At 36.9% G+C, this 22,599-nt stretch overlaps 1 protein-coding gene across 3 annotated transcripts in view; it reads right to left on the bottom strand.

The window, feature by feature from the left end:
* Positions 1-477: 477 nt before the first annotated feature.
* The window catches only part of CRY1 (cryptochrome circadian regulator 1), a 55,525-nt gene continuing 33,403 nt past the window's right edge, over positions 478-22,599 (bottom strand). Inside the window, exons 2-13 of one of the 3 annotated variants that reach the window (XM_037160420.2) lie at positions 21,281-21,389; positions 9,380-9,522; positions 6,268-6,452; positions 5,786-5,874; positions 5,078-5,218; positions 4,685-4,996; positions 3,392-3,543; positions 2,952-3,154; positions 2,753-2,848; positions 2,026-2,097; positions 1,844-1,947; positions 478-1,086 (exon numbers count right to left, since the gene is read on the bottom strand). In XM_037160420.2, coding sequence (XP_037016315.1) covers positions 1,844-1,947; positions 2,026-2,097; positions 2,753-2,848; positions 2,952-3,154; positions 3,392-3,543; positions 4,685-4,996; positions 5,078-5,218; positions 5,786-5,874; positions 6,268-6,452; positions 9,380-9,522; positions 21,281-21,389 — 1,606 coding nt within the window. In that variant the 3' untranslated portion in view covers positions 478-1,086. The remainder of the gene's footprint in view (positions 1,087-1,843; positions 1,948-2,025; positions 2,098-2,752; positions 2,849-2,951; positions 3,155-3,391; positions 3,544-4,684; positions 4,997-5,077; positions 5,219-5,785; positions 5,875-6,267; positions 6,453-9,379; positions 9,523-21,280; positions 21,390-22,599) is intronic. The other 2 variants (XM_053661945.1, XM_037160421.2) reach the window with 2 other exon arrangements.

Genomic DNA, 22,599 nt, shown 5'->3' with positions numbered 1-22,599 from the left:
TCATGAGCGTGAGAGCCAGGTCGGAGTCCACACTCTTATCCTGTTACCCTACACTCACTCATAGTTACAATCCCCACTACTTCAAAAAAACCATTTTGGTTTTACATATTTCTTGCAGATAACTTTATTTTTAAAAGTACAAAGTATTTGAAAGACACTATTTATATTTGGAATAATTTTGAAAAATACTATTTTACTAAATACAGGGGTGGGCAAAAGTAGGTTTACAGTTGTTCATACGGAAAATAATACAATATTTAATAAATAATGATACAAAAAATTAACCGTGCTTCGTGTACTCACAACTATAAGCCTACTCTTGCCCACCCAATTATATGTTAGCTGTTCCTTCATTCAAAATGATGATGTGGTTTATACCAGAATCTCTCCAATGTATAATCACATCTCACAAACTAGTGTTCCACCCCTTTCCTCAAACAAAGTAAAAAAAGAAAAACAACCATCAAATACACAAGATTCTGTATATGCATATACTTTAATAATAAAGGTCACTTAGCTATAAATGAACAAGGGAAGGGAGACAAAGAAAATTTAACACGTGACACTTTCACGAGTTTGGTCGAAGGGGCACACGAGGAGCCGTAACACATGTACTGTCTGTAATAACAGGGCTGTGACTACCGGTTTGTATTGCACACATTTCCTAACACAGAGCGCAAAGTTAAAGCAAACAGTGATGTCAAGAAAATTTTAACAAAGTCTTTTAAGAAAGTCTAAAAACCTGCTGCTTTCCCACATTGACTCTCAAAACTTTGATTTTGTTGTATTAGAATATCAGTTTGCCACTTTAACTTTTACCATACATGAAAAATTATCAAAAATATACTGATGGGTCTATTCTAATTGTGTCATTTATATTTACATTAAGCAAATTCTTTTTTACCAAGTTCTTTATATACAAATTCCATGTGTCCTATGTGAAATTCATTAAAAAGTTAAAAACCACAGAAATGTCATTGGAAACAACTGCTTTCCATCAATGAAGAACATTTTAAAATAATTTAACTGAAAAAAGTATTGAACTCCACCAATTTCAGCTGCAACAGTATTCCTCCTGAATGTTTTCTGTGATTTAAGGGGAAAAGAAATTGTGTAAACCTTGACTGCAAGGAAATAAATGATAAAAATTTGATTAACTGCTTACTGCTTTTCAAGAAATTTACAGTCTAATAAGGCTGGCAATAAAAAAACAACAATTTTTAAAAACTAGCTTAAGGTAACTGAAGAAATGAAAGACTTGAAAAACTGTCAAATGCACTGTATAAATACTTTTCATATAAATTTAAATCACAAAATAGTGTCCCATAGCTAACTGAACTGAAGATAGGCATGGCTTTTTGATACTTTCAAAGGGCCAACATTTAAAAAAATTAAACTATTTCCAAACTGGCAGGAATTTAGATTTTAGAAGCATCACAACAGATCAAAGAAATTTATAGAGACTTAAGAGGCAAAGATATTGGGGAAAGCTCGTAAAGGGATTGTATTACTACCACTACAATTAAAAAGTCACTCTCATTGTTTTAGACTCATGGTCACAGAAAATGAAAAGATGTCTTTTTCTGAGAAAGAAAACTTAAGCATAAATTTGTAAGCTTTTCAAATTTAAATATCATTGATTAAAATGACCATAAAACCGAGTGTAGCACTTAGTTCAATACAGATGCATTTCTCTTATTTAAGAACTGATTTCATAATAATCATTGAAAAACTTATGCCTTTCTGGTTTGAAAACAGAGGTTAGCTCCATTTGGGAAATTGTCTTAATTTCTGTTGGTTACAGACTCCACTCAAGCAGGAAGCAGGGCTGTGAAACGTTTACCTAATGAGTGCTCTGTCTCTGGACTTTGGGGCCGATACCCTGCGTGTCTTCTTCCTGACTGGGACGCTTCCCACTGCCAAGGCCAGTGCCCATGGAGCTTCTCCCTACACATTTCAAAAATGTATGTTTAAAAACAGGAAAGGTGAGAAGAACAGTGTGCTCAAATGCTTTATTCCTCCTACCTTGCTTTAATAGGTGAGTCTGCTGACTGTCTCCATGAGCATAATGTAAAATGCCACTCCCTTGAGTGCAACCTATTAGTGTTTAAAACACAGTAAAATTACTTAAAATAAATTCCAAGTTGTATGTATTAAGACTACAAATCCAACTTTAGTATTTGTATATAAGACCATGTATGCTTTTTAAGACTAAACCTCAATTCTTCATATGATCCAAAAATCACATGCCCAATGGGAAAATTTAAATTTAGTGTCATAGAAATACTGACTGTTCAAAGGCAAAATTACTGGTAGTCATCTTCTAAAAACACTTCTCTAGTGAATGACAACAGACACTTGACCATAAAGGCAAATAGGGCAGCAGTGAGATGTTCACCCTTCCTTTACCTCTTGTCCCTCTCTACTCCACTCTCCTCCCTCGGTGCCTATCTGAAGCATGTATCTGGAGATATTTATAAGGCCCGGCCAGATGAGAATTAAACAATTCAAATCAGCCCTGGCCGGGTAGCTCAGTTGGTTAGAGCATCGTCTGGATACATCAAGGTTGTGGGTTTGATTCCTAGTCACGGCACATAGAAGAAGCAAGCAAGGGATGCATAAGTAAGTGCCAATATTTATTTATTCCTCACATGCTGCCTTGTTTTTAATCAAATTAATTGTGAGGCTTAATAAATAAATATTTGATTATTAATCTCTTGATGTCTAGTGCAGGATTTTTCTTTTCACTTACTTCCACTGCTGCTACAGCCTGGGATATTTTCTCCAGGAGAATACCCCATGAGGCCTCCATTCCCATTAGGATTCGAAGGCACTGATGCAAGAAGACCTGAAGGGAAAAATTGTCTTATTAAATTATGGTCAAGATCAAGTCAAGGATAGGAACATAAACAGCTGCCAAGGACACAAATCCAGGGCAGTCACTGACATACCTAGTCCTCTGTAGCGTGACAGCTGCTGGTAGATCTGTTTCATCCTTTCAATGTTCAAGCGGCTTGCCTCGGCGTGGTTTACCATTGGTTTAGGGTAGTTAACGCCTATCAAACATTTGGCGACCTTTTGGATACCTTCTGGTGCATTCCAAGGATCATAGATGTATTTTGCAGGGAAGCCTCTTAGGATAGGCAAATATCGCCTTTTGGTAGAAGGGAGAAAAATTATTCATAAAATGAACTATAAGCCAATTGCAATAAACTATTTATTTATTAGCAATGAAAGACCAAAATCAAGTCAACAGCATTTAAATGACTTGTTTACCCTTCTCATCTCTGCTGACCATCACGAGTGGGGTATGCTTTAAATGTTGCTTAAATATGAAAAGCTTTTCCTGGATTAGTTATTCTAAACTGAAAAATAATCACTCCCGATTTACCTTATGTAGTCTCCATTGGGATCTGTTCTCCTACCAAAACCAACAGGGCAATAGCAGTGAAAAAACTGTTGAAAAAAGGAACTACAAGACAGCCACATCCAACTTCCAGCATTTATGCTCCAATCTGCATCAAGCAATAATTCTTCAAATACCTTCAGAAGTAACAGTAATGAGTTAGTTTACACACACATAACTCTCAAAGCAAGCATTTTCCAGGTGTCTGCAGATCAAAAGTTAAGACAAAGAAAATCTAGCACAGAACTGCAAAACTAAACATTCCAAAGTTAGCTTCCTTGCCTAGGTTTTGTTCTAGAATGAGTAATTTCAGGTAAAGAAACATACCAGTTATGTAAGTGGATTTGTGAATAGCATTTACCTTTCTAACCTTTGCAGTGTTATGTGGGAGGAGGGTAAAAAAAGTATTCAAGTCACTGATTTAAAAGGAATATGAGGAGATCAAAAAATGGAAGAAAATAAAAGAGTAAACACTTTCAAGAAAGCAAAAGAGCTTCCAAGTCAGCCACTGACAGAATCTTAGCAGTTTGGTACACTGGCCAGACAAAGGGAGCATCCGAATATAGATGACCTTTAGAAATGCACTGGCATTATAGAGTTTAAGTTTGGAATTTCTTAATCTAAAAGGAAAATAGAATTAAAATATTTAATGATTTTTAAAATAAATTCATGAAGTGTGTGCTACACATCTACCTCATGGACAACTCTGTACAGATCATGTGTAACAGATGCAAAAAAAGCACAAGATCAGAAATGGTCCTTGGAGAGGGGAAATTTATGATACAGGTAAGAAGGCAAAACCTACGTACAAGCACAAGATGAGGCCACAAAATGCAGTATGCTCCACTTTACATAACAGAAGTATTACTATAAAGCTGTGCTGTTGAAGTAAGGTAAAATGATATATATTTTAAAATTTATATTATAAATTCATTATTTCTAAAAACTCTTGGGTGAATCCTACCTGTGACAGAAAAGATCACCTAAATATATGTTGATGCAATTAAGCCCAGTGTTAAATCTTATACTTCCCTTGATGGCTAGGCTGGTTTAGTTGTACAAATGACTCAAGATTAACTAATCAGTTTTTGCCGTATCTCCTGTCTGATTACACTATTCTGTCTCCAGGAGTGGATGATATTCTGGGAATTAAATGCTTTGTCCACTGAAAAACTAGACTATAAATGAATCTACACAATCGACAACTTCTAAAAACAGTTTTACTAAGGTACAAAGTCCTTCGAAATAAGACCATGCTACATTACTCAGAACACTTGCCTTCATTCCTTCTTCCCAACTAATCCACAGGTCACCTCGTGTCAGGAAGCAAGCAACTGCGTGTCTGGCCAAGTGGTGAATCCAGCCCTCCTGCCGAAGCTGTGTCATGATGGCGTCAATCCAAGGAAAACCTGTCCGGCCTTCTGCCCATTTTGCTAAAGCCTCAGGATTCTTATCCCAAGGAATCTGAACACAGATGGGGTTTCCTTCCATTTTATCAAAGCGTGGATTATTTGTTGCTGCTGTATAGAAAAATTCACGCCATAGTAGTTGCCCATAAAGGGAAAGAGGAGGGGAACTGTTCTTTTTTACCTAAGATTAAAAAGCAAAGAAGTATTATAAGCAATTAAAAAATATATGTTTTGAAAAATAAAATCCAGCTTCAGTTAATACCTTCTTGTAGAGATCTGTTAGTTTGAAGTAAAACAGCCGACATGACAAACATCCAAATCGGAGGTAAGGACTGAGTCCAGTAGGGCTGGCAAGCAGGGAATTCGCGTTCATTCGAGGTCTTTCAAAGTTTGCCACCCAGGCCTGAAAACATACACAGAGAGTTATGCTAACTTTTCCACTTTTAAATTTAGATTAAAAAATTTAAAAACTATTACATAGTTCTTGGGGAATAAAATCTTATTATTCTAGACACAAATGATATGTTTTAATAAAAAAAATAAGAAAGGATAAAAGTGAGCATTTTTCTTTGTGTTTCAGCCATCCTCATGTACCACATATCCATGTGAAAAATTACCCTCCAATTCCTAACACAAAGCTGACAGCACCATGCACCTGTCTCTTTGACACTGACGTAAAGGTGAAACAGAAGAACTCTCTCCCAGTTTCAAAGTTATGGTCATCAGATACCAACTTACAGAAAAAGAGTAGAAGAGACAGTGTTGGCAACAGCTAAAAAGGAAATAATCAGAAGAGGAGGAAAATGCTATTAAATGAAGAGACAGCTGTTCATATTCAAATAATTAGGTTTGTGCTATTTTAAGTTTCTCTAAATTCCTCCTTTAACAGCCCGTTTTTTGTTTTTAAAAATAGTGAAATTATGTTTTAAATGTCAACTTGGAAATATAAGCGTGATCTATATCATTATACTTTTCTTTCCAAATGCCTCTCCAAACGCGTAAGGGCTTCAGTTTCTCCGCCCGGCCAAACTGCAGAGGGCAAACCATCTGTATCAAAACCTACAATAAATAAATAAATACACACATTGAAAAAATGTCATCCTTCTGGAATATAAATCATTTTTATTTAGCCACAATAATTACAAGAAAAGTTACTTCACAAAAAATTATGATAGCATCAAAATGAATTGATGAGCCTGGATTCTCACGTATGAAAGACATAACATGTTCTCTACTCTTTACAATGTATACTTTAAGGTGACAACGGAGAGATCACGTATTTTACAACACATAAATAAGGCACAGATTTACCACTTCTTAGTTTGACTTTCTTCTATTTTCTTCTCCTAGCTTCCTTACTCTGTTAGTGCAAAGTACATGTCAATTCAGAAGTGAGATTTTCCGAATGATTTATTAGCTCTTACATTTCACCTTTTTACCATGTATACCCACCTAATTCTTCCAGGGAAGGGACTCCATATTTCTCATCATGGTCATCAGACAGAGGAGTTGTGCACTTTTCTATCGCTTCCGAAGTAATTGTCTCTACTGGTATCTCTAGTGGTTCCATTTTGCTGATGAGTGTCTGGAATCTTTTATAAGTAAGAGGTGGTTGTCCACCATTGAGTTCTATGATCCTATTACAAAAGTTAGTAAGATCAAGTTAGTATAAAAAAAGATAATATATTTTGGTTGATAAGCTCTGAAAAGGCTTAAAAATCATAAAGTAGATAAAATTATTTAAAACTTCTAGTAGAATGACCAGGAAATTTTCTGTGACAGAAAACTTGTCACAGAAACTTGTGAAAAAATGGTTAATGAATCTAAAAATCATTTTCTAGACATCTCCTAGGTGTCAAAACTACACAAAACCTTTAAGATAAAGGGCATTAAGCACCTCTGAGTGAAAAAAACCAAGCGGCTAAATTAGTCTGAAGGCAGTAACACAAAAATATGGAAATGTAAAAATATAACTCAGCTCCAAGAATCTCTGCACTTCTCCAAGGAGGACATACAGAGGGCTCAGAGATATATGAAAGGATGCTCAGCTTCACTAGCCATCAGAGAGATGCAAAATTAAAGCCATAATGAGATACTACTTCACACTGGTCAGAATGGCCATCATAAACAAATCAACAAACAAGTGCTGGCAAGGTTGTAGAGAAAAGGGAACCCTAGTGCACTGTTGGTGCAGACTGGTGTAGCCACTGTGGAAAATAGTATGGAATTTCCTCAATAAAACTAAAAATGAAACTGCCTTCTGGCCTGGCAATTCCACTGCTGGGATTATACCCTAACAATCAAGAAATACTAATTCAAAAGAACCTATGCACCTCTGTGTTCACAGCAGCACAATTTACGAGAGCCAAGTGCTAGAAACAGCCTAAGTGCCCATCAGTAAATGAATGGATCAAAAAACTATGGTACATTTACATGATGGAATACTACCCAGCAGAGAGAAAGAAGGAACTCCTACCCTTTGTATTATGCCAAGTGAAATAAGCCAGGCAGTAAAAGACAAATACCATATGATCTCACCTATAAGTGGAGCCTAATCAACAAAACAAACAAGCAAGCAAAATAGAACCAGAGTCACGGAAATAAAGAACAAACTAACAGTGACCAGAGGGGAGGGGTGAGGGATGGGGGATAACTGTGGTGGGTGAGGGGAAGAAGGGGAAGGGTCAAGTCAAGGAACACGTATAAAGGACCTAAGGACAAAGACAATGAAGGTGGGGGCGGAGGGATTAAACATGGGGGGGGGGGGTGAGCAGGGCAGGGGACAGTAATGAGCAAAAAATGGGTGTAACTGTAACTGAACAATTTTTTTAAAATCTAAGAAATACCAAAAAAAGCAAACAAGTCTTATTAAAGTTTTATATTACTGTAGTGATAATCACTTGATATTTTCTATTGTGCTCTCGCTTTTGTTAAAAATGTTGGCATGTGTATTTTATATACATATCTCATGTATCTTATGTACATACTTATGTTTACTTCTGATCACTAATTGCTTCAATCAAGTTGTACCTAAGGAAAGATTAGCCTTTGCCAATGGTACTTTGAATTAAGATGCTCTGGAAATAACAAATTATTGTTTCTCACTATGGCCATTTGCTTAGTATTTAGCCTTAATAAAGAATTACTGGTGAAACCCAACTCCATCATTTTATGGTCAGGAACTAAAGCCTACCAAGAGAGCTAAATAAATTAGTCAAGATCACATAGCTAATAAATAACAAGTTAGGTTTTTCTTAATCCAAATACTGTACATTTTTCATTATGCCACATAGACTATGTATTAATTATCTGTGCAAGAAATAATCACCATAGAGACTAGATTCTCTGATTTTAGTAATTTTGCTTTGGTGTAAGACTCTGGGTTTACACATAGGGTCATAGTGAAATTTGTCAACTTAATAATACTGCGATGACACTACTGCTAACTATGTAACGAAAACAAAAAAAAACCTTAGAAAAATGTTTTCTATATGCTACATTGCTTTATGATGGATTATATGTGGTTAATATTCACACCCAATCCAATAAATAATCCAATTTTCTGCATAACATGAGTCTTCCATGTAGAAGCAAGTGCTCTTATCCTGTTTTGCCTCCTTCTTGCTATCAACTCAAAGTTAAGAAAACTGGTAAACTAAACTAGAAGGCAAGTTTATTACAAGATATATGACTTCTGGTTTAATATCAAATAAGTCCCTTGCTGAATCAAATCACCATTTTTGTCATGTTAGTTACAATTAACTTTATTAACTTAATTAAATGTATAAGAAACTTAAAAAGTAAAATAACTTAAAAGGTACATAGATTTTGAGAATTCAGCACTTATAAGCACATGAGTAGGCTAAAGGTTCATAAGTTAACAAATCTTTTGAACCTTCAAAGCTCACAGCATGTAATACTTCCTAAATTTAAACTTGATCACAGACTCTTTGTTGGACAAAGCATCATTAAGGATTGGTATTTCAAGACATACACTTTGAAAAATGCAATACTATGCCAGTTTTCAGAGGACTACACCTATACAAAGTAATATTTCACGCAATTTGCATCTGGATTTAAAATCAAGATAGACGAGATATACACACATGATGTAAAATAAGTTAAGACAATCATACAAAATAAAGCAAGGCAGTTTATGCCTATGTATCATATAAACTATAAAATTAATATTGCTAAGAGCCCAGAAAGGGAAGACCAACAATAGGCTGAGTCGGAACAGTCAAGAAGAGTTTTTATATTCTTAATAGTTTTCAAACTAAAAATCTCAGTATTTTAATCTTATGCACTATGTCTATAAGTTTGGCATCTATCACTGGGTTAGTAAAAATCATAGCTGTTATAGTAAGGGATTAATATATACATTTATTTAATTCTCCCACAACTCTATTATGTATATGTTATTTCCATTTTACAAACCTATGTCCCATAGGTTAAAACTTATTAGTCTAGGTACTTACTACTACTGAACTATACATTTAAAAATGCTTAAGGTGAAAAATATTATGTGCACTTTACTATAATAAAAACAAGAAAAAATACTTACTTGTCTAGGTCATATAATGTATGTGAAATTCGTACAATTACTTCTACTCCAGCTTCCATAGCCAGTTTCTTAATAGCTGCATCCCGTTCCTTTCCAAAGGGCTCAGAATCATACTCAATTGAAAGCTTAGTAATGTTCCATTCCTAAGATAAGAAAAAAGGGGCAAAATGAACACAAATTTAAAAAACAGTTTTTCTGTTATAATAATGGAGGCTGGAAAAAACGGAAAAGCTCATGATTTCCATATCAAACAATTATACTCACATCAAACTTTAAATATGCAGCAAGAAAATGTACAATTTATAAATTCAAAAATATGTAAATAAGAAATGTACGCTCCCTAGATATCAAGAATTGTGCTAGGCATTAAGATAATCTAGCAATACGCTTAAAACCAGCTTCCTACACTAAATGTGTTTGTATAATACTTTCCTTTTTCAAATAATTTATATTTACTTTATCTCATTTGCTCCTCAAAAGAACCCTTATAGTTTGGCACTTTGATTGGTATATCCATTTTGAAGATATGGGTGTTTTAAAAATTTAGGCACTTGTTCAAGTTCACAGAGAGCCAGAATGTCTGAATTTATGCCAGCTGCTTCTAAGAATTGGTAGTTAATATGACATAAGGTTTGCTATTTTATTTCTGATTACCAAAAAATGTCAACTGGAAAATAATGGAGATAGTAATCATAATAGCAGCTATTTATTGAGTGTCAGGTGCTATATTAATCTGCACAGCTTTTTATAGTGATTTTCAATGAGGAGGCTGTGACTTCAGGAAATTAAGTTATTTCTTAGGGTGGACAGTCAAGTTTTTTAAATTCTAAAATCTACTCTGATACATCTTACAAAGAAAACAAATTATCTGTAATTCTACCATTATTTAACTGACTATATAGTAACATACTGTACTTCTTCAAACCTGTACAGATCAGACAAGGGCTGTCAGAAACAGGGGGCTTTGTTTGTTTCCGGTTTTGTCATTACCATTATAAACCTTGCAGTGCACATCTTTACGCATACATCTTAAAAATCTAGGGGCATTTGTACTATTTTTTCTAGAAATAATTCCTTGAAAAATGTCTAATGGATACATTTAAGTATTTGATACACACAGTCACATTTTCCACCAGTTACACTGTACCAATTTAGCCCCGCATCACCAGTACACCAGTGTTCACTCCCCACAGAGCTACAATCCACATATACAATAGTGGTAGCACTAGTACATACACACACTATACAAAGAAAAATAATATCTCATTTAAAATACGTTCCTTTCTTGAAAGTCTTAGAGAATTCCTACCAAGCTGTCAATAACTGCTCACTTTGAGGCATAGAATTTCAGAGTATAAGTAATGTAATTATTTTTATTTTACACACTGTTGCATTGTTCAGATTTGTTAATGCAATCGTGTACTGCTTTTGAAATTTAAAAATAAGATTAAAACAACAGGAAAATATTACATTTGTTTTACAGTAATGCAATATAGAGTAGTAGTCAGAAAACACAGGATCTAAAGTCCTGAGTTCAAAGACTGACTCGACTATTTGTGTAAATTGCTCAATTCTCATCATCTGTTTGCATATCTAAAAAATGAGTACAATTTAAGTAAAGTGTTTAGAGAGTACCTAGCACATAAGCACTGTGTAAGTGTTCGCTATAGTAAAATTTAAAAAATGGTACTGGCTTGCTAAAAGACTAAATGAGATAATGCCTATAAACTGTTTAGGACACAGAACAGAAGAAGACCTCAATGAATAATAGCTATTATTAGCTATTATTATTACTAGTCATTTGTATATTTCTTCTTCTGCAAATTGAAGCTTATGTTTGCTTGGTTTTCTATTGAAGTTAATTTTCCTCTAATGGATTTATAAGAGCTCCTTACATTATTTTTTAGACTCACCCTAGGACATGCTTACTGGTTTTAGAACTAGGGGAAAGGAGGGAGAGAAACATCTGTGTGAGAGAGAACGCTGATCAGTTGCCTCTCGTAGGTACATGCCCGACCAGGACGGAACCTGCAACCTAGGCATGGGCCCTGACTAGGAACTGAACCTCAGACCGTTCGGTTTACAGGACGATGCTCCACCCAACGGAGCCACACTGGTCAGGGCAGGAGCTCCTTACATTTTACTGACAGCAACCTTTCTGCCATATATGTTACAAAAATACTTTTTTCTAAATAGTAGTTTGTACTTTAATTCTATAATATTTTTAGAAAAAACATTTTACTGTTGTTCACGTATAGTTTTCTGCCTTTTCCCTCCACCACTCCCCACCACCCTAGCCCTCCCCATCTCCCTCCCCTGCTTCCACCCCCCTTGTTATTGTCCATGTGTCCTTTACGATTGTTCCTGTAAACCCTTCACCATTTTCTCCCACTATCCCCTCCCCTCTCCCCTCTGGTCACTGTCAGCCTGTTCTCAATTTCAATGTCTTTGGCTATACTTTGCTTGCTTGTTTGTTTTATTGATAATTCTATAAATTTTTATTGACAAAAAGACATTTAGTTTCTAGAAAGTAAATGTTAGAGTCAATAATTCTCCCTCACCTTTATCCTTTTTTGATAAAGGAAGGGAACATAAGTCTAAGGATCAAAACAAAGACCACATTATTAGTAAAGTTGAATTGGAGAAAAGATATTAGGTTTAAGAGCAGGTAAGCCTGTTAATATTTCACTCCCGAATTACACAGATTGACCTACCTAATGACAAGCAGCACCTTGCCTGCAGTGTGGGCTGCCCCTGTAAAATTTATCACATGGAAGAAGAGAAGAGGATCTGTGCTCTCTGCAGCTGAAGAAAAAAGGTCCTATCTGAGCTATACTACACTACCTTTGCCCTTTGTGCTAACTCAACAATGAGATCATTCACTTCTTCCCTGGGGATGCAACCATGACCATCTCTCCACAAGAAAAAATAAAAACTCTGGGAAGAGAAAATTCCCCAAACATTAAATGTGTTCATTCATATGCGAAATACTTACTATAATTCTTATCACAGGCCAGATACAACCTTCCCTTTCTCTAAAATCAATACACATATCCTCAGGTGGAGATTTTTTTTTAAATACAAAAATTAAACCAATAGTTAAGAAGAAAAAACCAAGAATAAAGAGAGGAATGGAAATCAATGGAACAAATAGACAGATACAAGGAAAATAAATGAGCAATAACTTACTGTCCCGTGGCTCCAAACCCACTCTTGTTTGCCCTGCTTACATACAACCTTCCCTTTCAGAGAGAAACTTCACAGAGAAATAGGGCCAGAAATGGTTCATAAGAACAGTCCGCTGGGTAGCCGAGAGACTTCATGTAGGGCACGAGGTAACCTAACTGGAGCTGATCTGTAGAAGTGGTCTACTGGGTGGCAGAGAAATCTACCAGAGGACGTGGGTCGGCTGGTGCTGATCTGTAAAAGGGGCCTACCAGGTGTCAGGGAAACTGGCCAGAGTGTGCATGCAGGCAGGGGCTCGTCCAGAAAATCTACTGAGATAAGTATTACTGGGCCTCCCACTAGCTCCTCTATTGGGTAAGGTAGCAGGAAAAAAGCACAAGGATAACAAGAAGGAAAGCCTCTTCTCACCTGCCATAAACTTGCAGCGAACCACCAGCAATGTGTATTGACAAAGCCTAGTATCAAGCCAGCTGGAAAAGGAGTAATGTTTATAGCACCTATCTTCAGTCTCACAAAGCAGAGCAAACAAGGGTGGATTTGGAGCCAAGAGACAGTAAGTTATTGCTCATTTATTTTCCTTGTATTTGTCTATTTGTTCCATTGATTTCCACTCCTCTATTCTTTGTTTTTTCTTCTGCTTACTATAGGTTTAATTTTTGTATTTAAAAAAAATCTCCATCCAAGAATATGTCTATTGATTTCAGAGAAAGAGGAAGAGGGGAGGGGGAGGGAGAGAGAAACACCCATGTGAGAGAAAAACATCAATGGGCTGCAACCCACAGGTGCCACGATGCAGGAGTGAGCCTGCAATCTAGCTAGGTGCCCTGGCCAGGGAGCAGACTCACAATCTCCTAGTGTACAGGACAATGCTCCAGCAAATTGAGCCACCCGACCAGGTCTAATTTTTCTATTTTTTAAGGTGGAAGTGTCTTTGATTCCTTCTTTTCTAATACAGTATTGAAAGATATTTTCCTCTAAGCACTGCTATAGATAAATCCTAAAATTTTGCTATATTGCCTTTCCATTATGACTCAGTTATAAATATTTGCTGTTCTCTTGCTATTCATTTTAATTCTATTGAAGTCAGAGAATACGTTCTACAAGATGTCTTCTGAAATTTATTTATTTCTTTATTTTTTAAATTTATTTTTTATTGATTATGCCATTACAGTTGTTCTATTCCCCCCTTCATTCCTCTCCACCCTACCCCCCCGTCCCCACCATTACCCCCCCTTTAGTTTATGACCATGTGTCTCAAGTTCTTTAGATTCTATATTTCCCATACTATTCTTGCCCCCCCATCTATTTTCTATCTACCGTCTATGCTACTTATTTTCTGTACCTTCTCCCCCCTTCTCCTTCTCCCACTCCCCTGTTGCTAACCCTCCTTGAGATCTTCATTTCTATGTTTCCACCCCTGATCTGGCTGTCCTTTTAGTTTGCTTTTGTTTTAGGTGTGGTTGTTAGTAACTGTGAGTTTGCTGTCCTTTCACTGTTCATGTTTTTTTAACTTCTTTTTCTTAGGTAAGTCCCTTTAACATTTCATATAATAAGGGCTTGGTGATGATGAACTCCTTGAATTTGATCTTATCTGAGAAGCACTTTATCTGCCCTTCCATTCTAAATGAAAGTTTTGCTGGATAGAGCAATCTTGGTTGTAGGTCTTTGGATTTCATGACTTGGAAAACCTCTTTCCAGCCCCTTCTTGCCTGTAAGGTCTCTTTTGAGAAATCAGCTGACAGTCTGATGGGAACTCCTTTGTAGGTGACTGTCCCTTTATCTCTTGCTGCTTCTAGGATTCTTTCCTTCATTTTAATCTTGGCTAATGTAATGATGATGTGCCTTTGGTGTGTTTCTTCTTGGGTCCAACTTCTTTGGGACTCTCTGAGCTTCCTGGATTTCCTGGAAGTCTATTTCCTTTGCCAGATTGGGGAAATTCTCCTTTATTATTTGTTCAAATAAGTTTTCCACTGGTGGCTGTGCCTTTTCCCCTTCTGGTACCCCTATAATTCAGATGTTGGAGCATTTAAAGATGTCCTGGAGGTTCCTAAGTCTCTCATTTTTTTGAATTCTTGCTTCTTCACTCTTTTTTATTTGGCCATTATTTGCTTTCTTCTGGTCCACTCCGTTGATTTGAGTCCCAGTTTCCTTTTCATTGCTATTGGTTTCCTGTGCAATTCCATTCATTTCAATTAGTTTTGTCTTCATATGTATATATATAATTTGTGGCTATAACCAACCAGTTCTGTGAGGATCCTGATCACCAGTGTTTTAAACTGTGCGTCTGAGAGTTTTGCTATTTCTTCATCGCTTAGATTTATAGGCTCTGGGGCTTTGAGATCTTCTTGAGCCATTTTTGTTCTGTTTGTGCCTGTTAAGTATGAGGAGCGGAGCCTTGGACTCCCAGGTCTCTGGGATGTGATGCTGTATGTGGGGGCGTGGTCAGAGTGGGGAAATGGTGACCCCCTCTGCTGTTTCTTATGGCTGGGTGAGGAGCAGAGCCTTAGGTGGTTCACCAGGGCAGGGCCACTTAGGTCGCTGGGTTATGACGCTTTATGTGGAGGTGGGGTCAGAGCGGGGAAATGGCAGTGCCCTCTGCTGCCGCTCGCCACTGGGGCCTGCTGGGTTTGGTCTAACCGCCCACTCCCTCGCGCTGGTGTAACCACGCACGAATGCGCAACCACAGTCAACCCACAGCCCTGCTCCCTCGCTGTTTCTCCGTGGTCGCTCGCTGGGTCTCTCACTAGGTCCGACCCTCCATCTGGATTCCGCGCGCCTGAGTCCATCTGACCGAGTTTTCCTGTGCTACCCCGCTCCGCCAGCTGCTGGTTTCGCCCCTCTTACAGGTCAGGCTGAAGAATTTGTTATTAACAGACTTCTGAAAAGTTCAATTTTCTGTGTTCTGGCTGTGTTTTCTGTTGCTAATATTGAGTTGTCTCTAAACTTGGTTGTGTGAGAAAGCACGGCGTATCCACCTATGCCTCCATCTTGGCGGAAGTTCTGAAATTTATTGATACCTGTTTCATGGCTTAGTGTATGGTCTATCTTAGTGAATGTTTCATATGCACTAGAAAAGAACGTATATTCTGTAGTTCTTGGGCATAGTGTTCTACAAATATCAGTTATATCACACTGGTTGATAATGCTTTTCAAATCATCTATATCTTCATTAATTTTTGTTTATTCCATCAATAACTGAGAGGTGTAAAAATCACTAACTATGATTCTGAATTTATGTTTCTTCCTAGAGTTTTATGAGGTTGAGATTCAAGTTTTTATGCTGTTTGTAGATAATATACATTTATGATGGTTTTATCTTGTTTGAAGTGAGACTTCACTCTGCATCTCTGCTAATTTTGTCTTAAATTCTACTTTTCTATGCCTACTGTTTGCAAATACATTTTTTTCTATCTTTTATTTTGAACTATCTATTTCTTTATATTTTTAAAGTATTTCCTGTAATCAGCATATAGTTGGTTCTTGTGCATTTTTTATCCAGTCAAATTGTGCCCTTTAAATAAAGAGTTTAAAGTAGACCATTTACATTTAATATAACTATTGATGCATCTGGGTTTAAATTTACCATCTTGGTTAAGTTTTATTTTTGCCTATCTCTTTTGTGTTCCCTACCTGACTTCATTTGAATGAGTAAAGTATTTTTAGTATTTCATTTTAAAATCCTCCGTTAACTTTTTAGAAAACTATAGAAATGATCGATGAAAGTATAATCTTCTCTGTTAACTTTTTAGAAGTAGCTTCTTATGTTTCAATCACAATGTGCATTCTTATCACAGTCTATCTTCAAATCATATATTGCTAATGATTAATATAAGAATATTCATATATATATATACACACACACATATAGACAATATAAAAATATATAGTCTGTCAGGAAAAAGTCCAGCCATTGTTAATATAAGAGCATGGTTTGTGTGATATAACCTGGCAGCCAAGGAGAATGCACTGGAATCCACTGTTGTCCATGCTCATGGGTCATTCATACATGTTCTTTGACTAATCCCTTCCCCTTTTTTCCACCATTCCTCCCTCCCCCATTTCCTCTGGCAGCCATCAGTCTGTTCCCTGTTTCCATGTCTCTGGTTCTGTTTTGCTCATTATTTTGTTCATTGGATTCCTTACGAACACTCTTACAAGTGAGATCATATGGTATTTGTCTTTTACCACCCGGCTTATTTCACTTAGCATCATAGTCTTCAGTTCCATCCATGCTGTCCCAAAGGGTAGGGATTCCTTCCTTTTTCCTTCTGTTGCATATTATTCCATTGTGTAAATGTATCACAGTTTTTTAATCCATGCATCTACTGATGGGCACTTAGGCTGTTTCCAACACTTAGCTATTGTATGTAGTGCTGCTATGAACATAGGGGTGTATAAGTTCTTTTGAATTGCTGTATCAGGGTTCTTAGGGTATATTTCCAACAGTAGAATCACTGGGTCAAAAGGCAGTTCCATTTTTAGTTCTTTGAGGGAATTCCATACTGTTTTCCACAGTGGCTGCACCAGTCTGCATTTCCCCAATAGTGCAATAGGTTTCCTTTTCTCCACATCCTCGCCAGCACTTGTTCTTTGTTGATTTATTAATAATAACCATTCTGGCAAGTGTGAGGTAATATCTCATTGTGGTTTTAATTTGCATCTGATGGCTAATGATCTTGTGCATTTTCTCATATGTCTGTGTGCCATCTGTGTGTCCTCCTTGGAGAAGCGTCTATTCAGGTCCTCTGCCCATTTTTTATGGACTGTGTCTTCTGGTGTTGAGTTGTATAAATTCTTTATATAGTTTGGACATTAAACCCCTGTCAGATGCACCATTGGCAAATATATTCTCCCACATACTTCCCTTTTCACTTTGATGATGGCTTCTATATCCATGCAAGTTTTTTATTTGATGTAGTCCCACTTATTTATTTTTTTTCCTTTATTTCCCTGACCCTAGGAGTTATATCAATAAAAATATTGCTGTGTGGGATATCTGAAATTCTACTGTCTATATTTTCCACTAGCACTTTTACAATATCACTTGGGGAATAAAATTACTTACTTATTAAAAGTCCTATTTTCTGTACTAGAATAATAAAACCTGAGGAAATAATGTAAATGAGTCAGCTAGTTACAGACAAAAGAATCTTTTCTCACAGAGAAACTGGGGGTGTAAAGGTCAGGATAGGAAGGAGACCTACTTTTTACTTCATATTCTTTTGTGCTTTTTAAAAAACACATGCATGTAGTAGCCCTAAACAAAAAGTTTTTTAAAAAACTCATACAATAGAAAAGAAATTAACTTCCTCTATGGCTCTGCAAAGAGCAAATAAATATGAAAGGAAGTGTTGGTAAATAGCACTTTATATAGACTATGGTACATAGCCCGAGAAAAAATTAGAAAAAAATAATTCACACTTTATGTGTGTGTGCTTCTGTTCGTGTATCTGCATTCTACAGCTCATGTGGATACCACTGCTCCTTTGCCACACTGACAAGACACAACATCACCTAACTGCAGAAGGCAGTTTCATCTAATAATATGCTATTTTAGGCAGAAGAAAGCTCAAAACAAACACAAAAGACTTGCTGACTTAAGACAAGTTTTTTAAAAATACAATAAAAGTTTTTTTAAATTATTATTATTTTTTAAATTTTTATTTTATTGATTATGCCATTGCAGTTGTTCTATTCCCCCTTCATTTCCCTCCATCCTGCACCCCCTACCCCCACCATTCCCTCCCTTTAGTTTATGACCATGTGTCTCAAGTTCTTTAGATTCTATATTTCCCACACTATTCTTGCCCTCCCCCTATCTATTTTCTACCTACCGTCTATGCTACTTATTTTCTGTACCTTCCCCCTTCTCCTCCCACTCCCCTGTTGCTAACCCTCCTTGAGATCTTCATTTCTATGTTTCCACCCCTGATCTAGCTGTCCTTTTAGTTTGCTTTTGTTTTAGGTGTGGTTGTTAATAACTGTGAGTTTGCTGTCCTTTCACTGTTCATCTTGTTTATCTTCTTTTTCTTAGATAAGTCCCTTTAACATTTCATATAATAAGGGCTTGGTGATGATGAACTCCTTGAATTTGATCTTATCTGAGAAGTACTTTATCTGCCCTTCCATTCTAAATGAAAGTTTTGCTGGATAGAGCAATCTTGGATGTAGGTCTTTGGATTTCATGACTTGGGATACTTCTTTCCAGCCCCTTCTTGCCTGTAAGGTCTCTTTTGAGAAATCAGCTGACAGTCTGATGGGAACTCCTTTGTAGGTGACTGTCCCCTTATCTCTTGCTGCTTCTAGGATTCTCTCCTTCATTTTAATCTTGGCTAATGTAATGATGATGTGCCTTGGTGTGTTTCCTCTCGGGTCCAACTTCTTTGGGACTCTCTGAGCTTCCTGGATTCCCTGGAAGTCTATTTCCTTTGCCAGGTTGGGGAAATTCTCCTTTATTATTTGTTCAAGTAAGTTTTCCACTGGTGGCTGTTCCTTTCCCCCTTCTGGTACCCCTGTAATTCAGATGTTGGAGTGTTTAAAGATGTCCTGGAGGTTCCTAAGTCTCTCCTCATTTTTTTGAATTCTTGTTTCTTCATTCTTTTCTGGTTGGTCATTTTTATCCTCCTTTTGGTCCACTCCTTTGATTTGAGTCCCAGTTTCCTTTCCATTACTATTGGTTTCCTGTGCATTGCCATTCATTTCAATTAGTTTAGCCTTCATATGTTCCTCTAATTTGTGACTAAAATCAACCAGTTCTGTGAGCATCCTGATCACCAGTGTTTTGAACTGTGCATCTGAAAGTTTTGCTATTTCTTCATCCCTTAGAGTTATGGGCTCTGGGGCTTCGAGATCTTCCTGAGCCATTTTTGTTCTGTTTGGCCCGTTAAGTATGAGGAGCGGAGCCTTAGGTGTTCACCAGGGCGGGGCTGCCCAGGTCGCTGGGTTGTGATGCTGTATGTGGGGGCGGGGTCAGAGCGGGGAAATGGTGGCCTCCTCTGCTGCCTCCCGCTGCTGGGGCCTGCCTGGTCCTGTCTCACTGCCCACTCCCTCGCCGGTCTATCTGCGCAGGAATGCACAACTAGTCAACCCGCTGACCTGTGCCCTCGCTGGGTCGCTGATCTCTCACTGGGTCGCTCACTGGGTCCGCCCATTGCAACCCCACGCCTGGGATTCACACAGCCTGAGTCTGTCTGACCAAGTTTTCCTGTGCAACCCTGCTCTGCCAGCTGCTGGCTTCACCCCTCTTACCGGTCAGGCTGAAGACTTCGTTGTTATCAGACTTCCGAAAAGTTCAATTTTCTGTGTTCTGGCTGTGTTTTCTGTTGCTAATATTGAGTTGTCTCTAAACTTGGTTGTGTGAGAAAGCACGGTGTATCCACCTATGCCTCCATCTTGGTGGAAGTCCCCAGTTTTATTATTTTTAAAGTGACTAAAATCCTCTTAGGATTCATTTTACTCATATCACATGTATTTAGAGATAAGGTTCAAGCAATTACCCACATTACTTTTTTACTCATGAATTGCTGATAATTATCATTGTTTCTGATATGCTTTCTGTTCAGATCTCTTCCATGTACCGAAGGTAAATTCTGACTCTAAGCAGCTACAGTAGTGAACAAGCTTTAATGCAGTAAATCATCACCAGCCAAAACTGTTGCAGCAGTCAAAACCTAACATTGAAGGTTTCTCTCATACCAGTGAGCAAAGGTTAGGTAGTGCTGGTTTGAGTCTCAGCATTCAGGGAAAGAAACTGTTCTCTTCTGCATTGGATAGAAATTTTGCTATTATAAAAATGTGATGAGTCCAACAGCTGAAAGAAAAACTGAAGATATACATTTGGAGTTCTAATGGTAGTGAACAGGAAGGGGTGAATAAAAAAAGCCAGAAAACATAGTTTCTGGACGGAGCATTTCCAAGAGCTAGTTGTGTGGCCTTGGTAAACTCATCTAATCCTCTAGGACAAATATTTTCATTTGGTAAAAAAAAAAAAAAGGGAAATAAGATGAGGAGATTTTTAAGGTTCTACCAAGTTAAACAAAAACATACAGTTTTGCAGTAGACTGAGAAAGTCTTCTTCTAAGAATTATTCCAATAATGTAGTGGTACAAGTGATCAAAGATAATGTATATCTGGACAAGGTTGTTCACTGACATCATTATTTGTATTAGCAAAACGCCTGTGGACAAATAATTCAATATTTAGCGGAAAGCTAGTTAAAGAAAGTATAGAATATCTATACAATGGAATACTGTGAAGCCATTTAAAAGACTGGGGAAGTAACATGGAACAATATTCAAAATGCATGGTTATGTAAACAAAGTACTGCCCAGAATAGTGTAACAGGGTTTTCATCCCGGTTTTTAAAAAAGGGAATAATGACGCACACACAGATATATATGTATATGTATAGTATGTGCATATATACATACTTAAACACATACACACATGCATTTTTATCTATTCTAAGAATATTTGTAATGAATACACAAAAAACTGGTAGTTGTTACTCTGGGAAGAAATCTAGCAGTTTAGGGCAGAAGAAAGACTTCTTTTACTGTCTGATTTTATCACTTGTAACTATTTTATTAAATAAAGAAAAAAACCACAAAATTTTATTTAAAAATTTGTATTTCCTACCCTTTAAGTTATCCAAAACACCTATTTACCAAATATGTGTCTTCTCTGACAAAATATTAATATTTTATGCATAATTACCTTGAAAAGTCTAGGAAACACATCTGCTGGTTGTCCCCGAATCACAAACAGACGAGAGTTTAATTTTCGCAGATTAGCATCAAGGTCTTCAAGACATTGAAGCAAAAATCTAGGGAGACAATATTATTAAAATTATTAAATATATATAATATATAAAATATTGCAAAATCATGTTATTCTAAAAGTTGAAATGCCAACACCATCATCTAATTACCTCTTATCATCTTATTACTTCTAATTGATATATAAATTAGTTTCCAGAAGCCATACGCAGTTTTTTAAATTATAGCACAAGTTTCTTAGTATTTTATTAGTTTTTAATATATTTTATTGATTATGCTATTAGAGTTGTCCTATTTCCCCCCCTTTATTCCCCTCCATTCTGCACACCCACTCACACTTGCATTCCCCCCCATTTAGTTCATGCCCATGGGTCATACATATAAGTTCTTTGGCTTCTACATTTCCTATACTATTCCTAACCTCTCCCTATTTTCCATCTACCATTTATGCTACATATTCTCTGTACCTTTTCCCCTCTCGCCCCCTTCCATCCCCCCACTGATAACCCTCAGTGTGATCTCCATTTCTGTGATTCTGTTCCTGTTCTAGCTGTTTGCTTAGTTTGTTTTTGTTTTTAGGTTTGGTTGTTAATAGCTGTGAGTTTGTTGTCATTTTACTGTTCATATTTTTTATCTTCTTTTTCTTAGATAAGTCCCTTTAACATTTCATATGATAAAGGTAGGGTAATGATGAACTCTAACTTGAACTTATCTGGGAAGCATTATCTGCCCTTCCATTCTAAGTGATAGCTTTGCTGGGTAGAACAATCTTGGATGTAGGTCCTTGCTTTTCATGACTTGGAATACTTCCTCCCTTCTTGCCTGCAAGGTTCTTTTGAGAAATCAGCTGATAGTCTTATGTGAACTCCTTTTTAGGTAACTGTCTCCTTTTCTCTTGCTGCTTTTAAGATTCTCTCCTTATCTTTAGTCTTGGGTAATGTAATTATGATGTGCCTTGGTGTGTGCTTCCCTGGATCCAACTTCTTTGGGACTCTCTGAGCTTCCTGGACTTCCTTAAAAGTCTACTTCCTCTGCCAGGTTGGGAAAGTTCTCCTTCATTCTTTTCAAATGAGTTTTCAATTTCTTTCTCTTCCTCTTCTCCTTCTGGTACCCCTATGATTCGGGTGTTGGACTGTTTAAAGATATCCTGAAGGCTCCTAAGCCTTTTCTCAGTTTTTTGAATTCTTGTTTCTTCATTCTGTTCTGGTTAAATGTTTCTTTCTTCTGCTCCAAACTGTTGATTTGAGTCATGTTTCC

The sequence above is a fragment of the Artibeus jamaicensis genome, unplaced genomic scaffold (assembly GCF_021234435.1).
Source record: "Artibeus jamaicensis isolate MK-2021 breed Jamaican fruit bat unplaced genomic scaffold, CSHL_Jam_final contig_233, whole genome shotgun sequence".
In the NCBI taxonomy this organism is placed as follows: Eukaryota; Metazoa; Chordata; class Mammalia; order Chiroptera; family Phyllostomidae; genus Artibeus; species Artibeus jamaicensis.
Note: the sequence above shows the minus strand (reverse complement) of the source record. Positions and strands in the feature narration are given on the sequence as shown.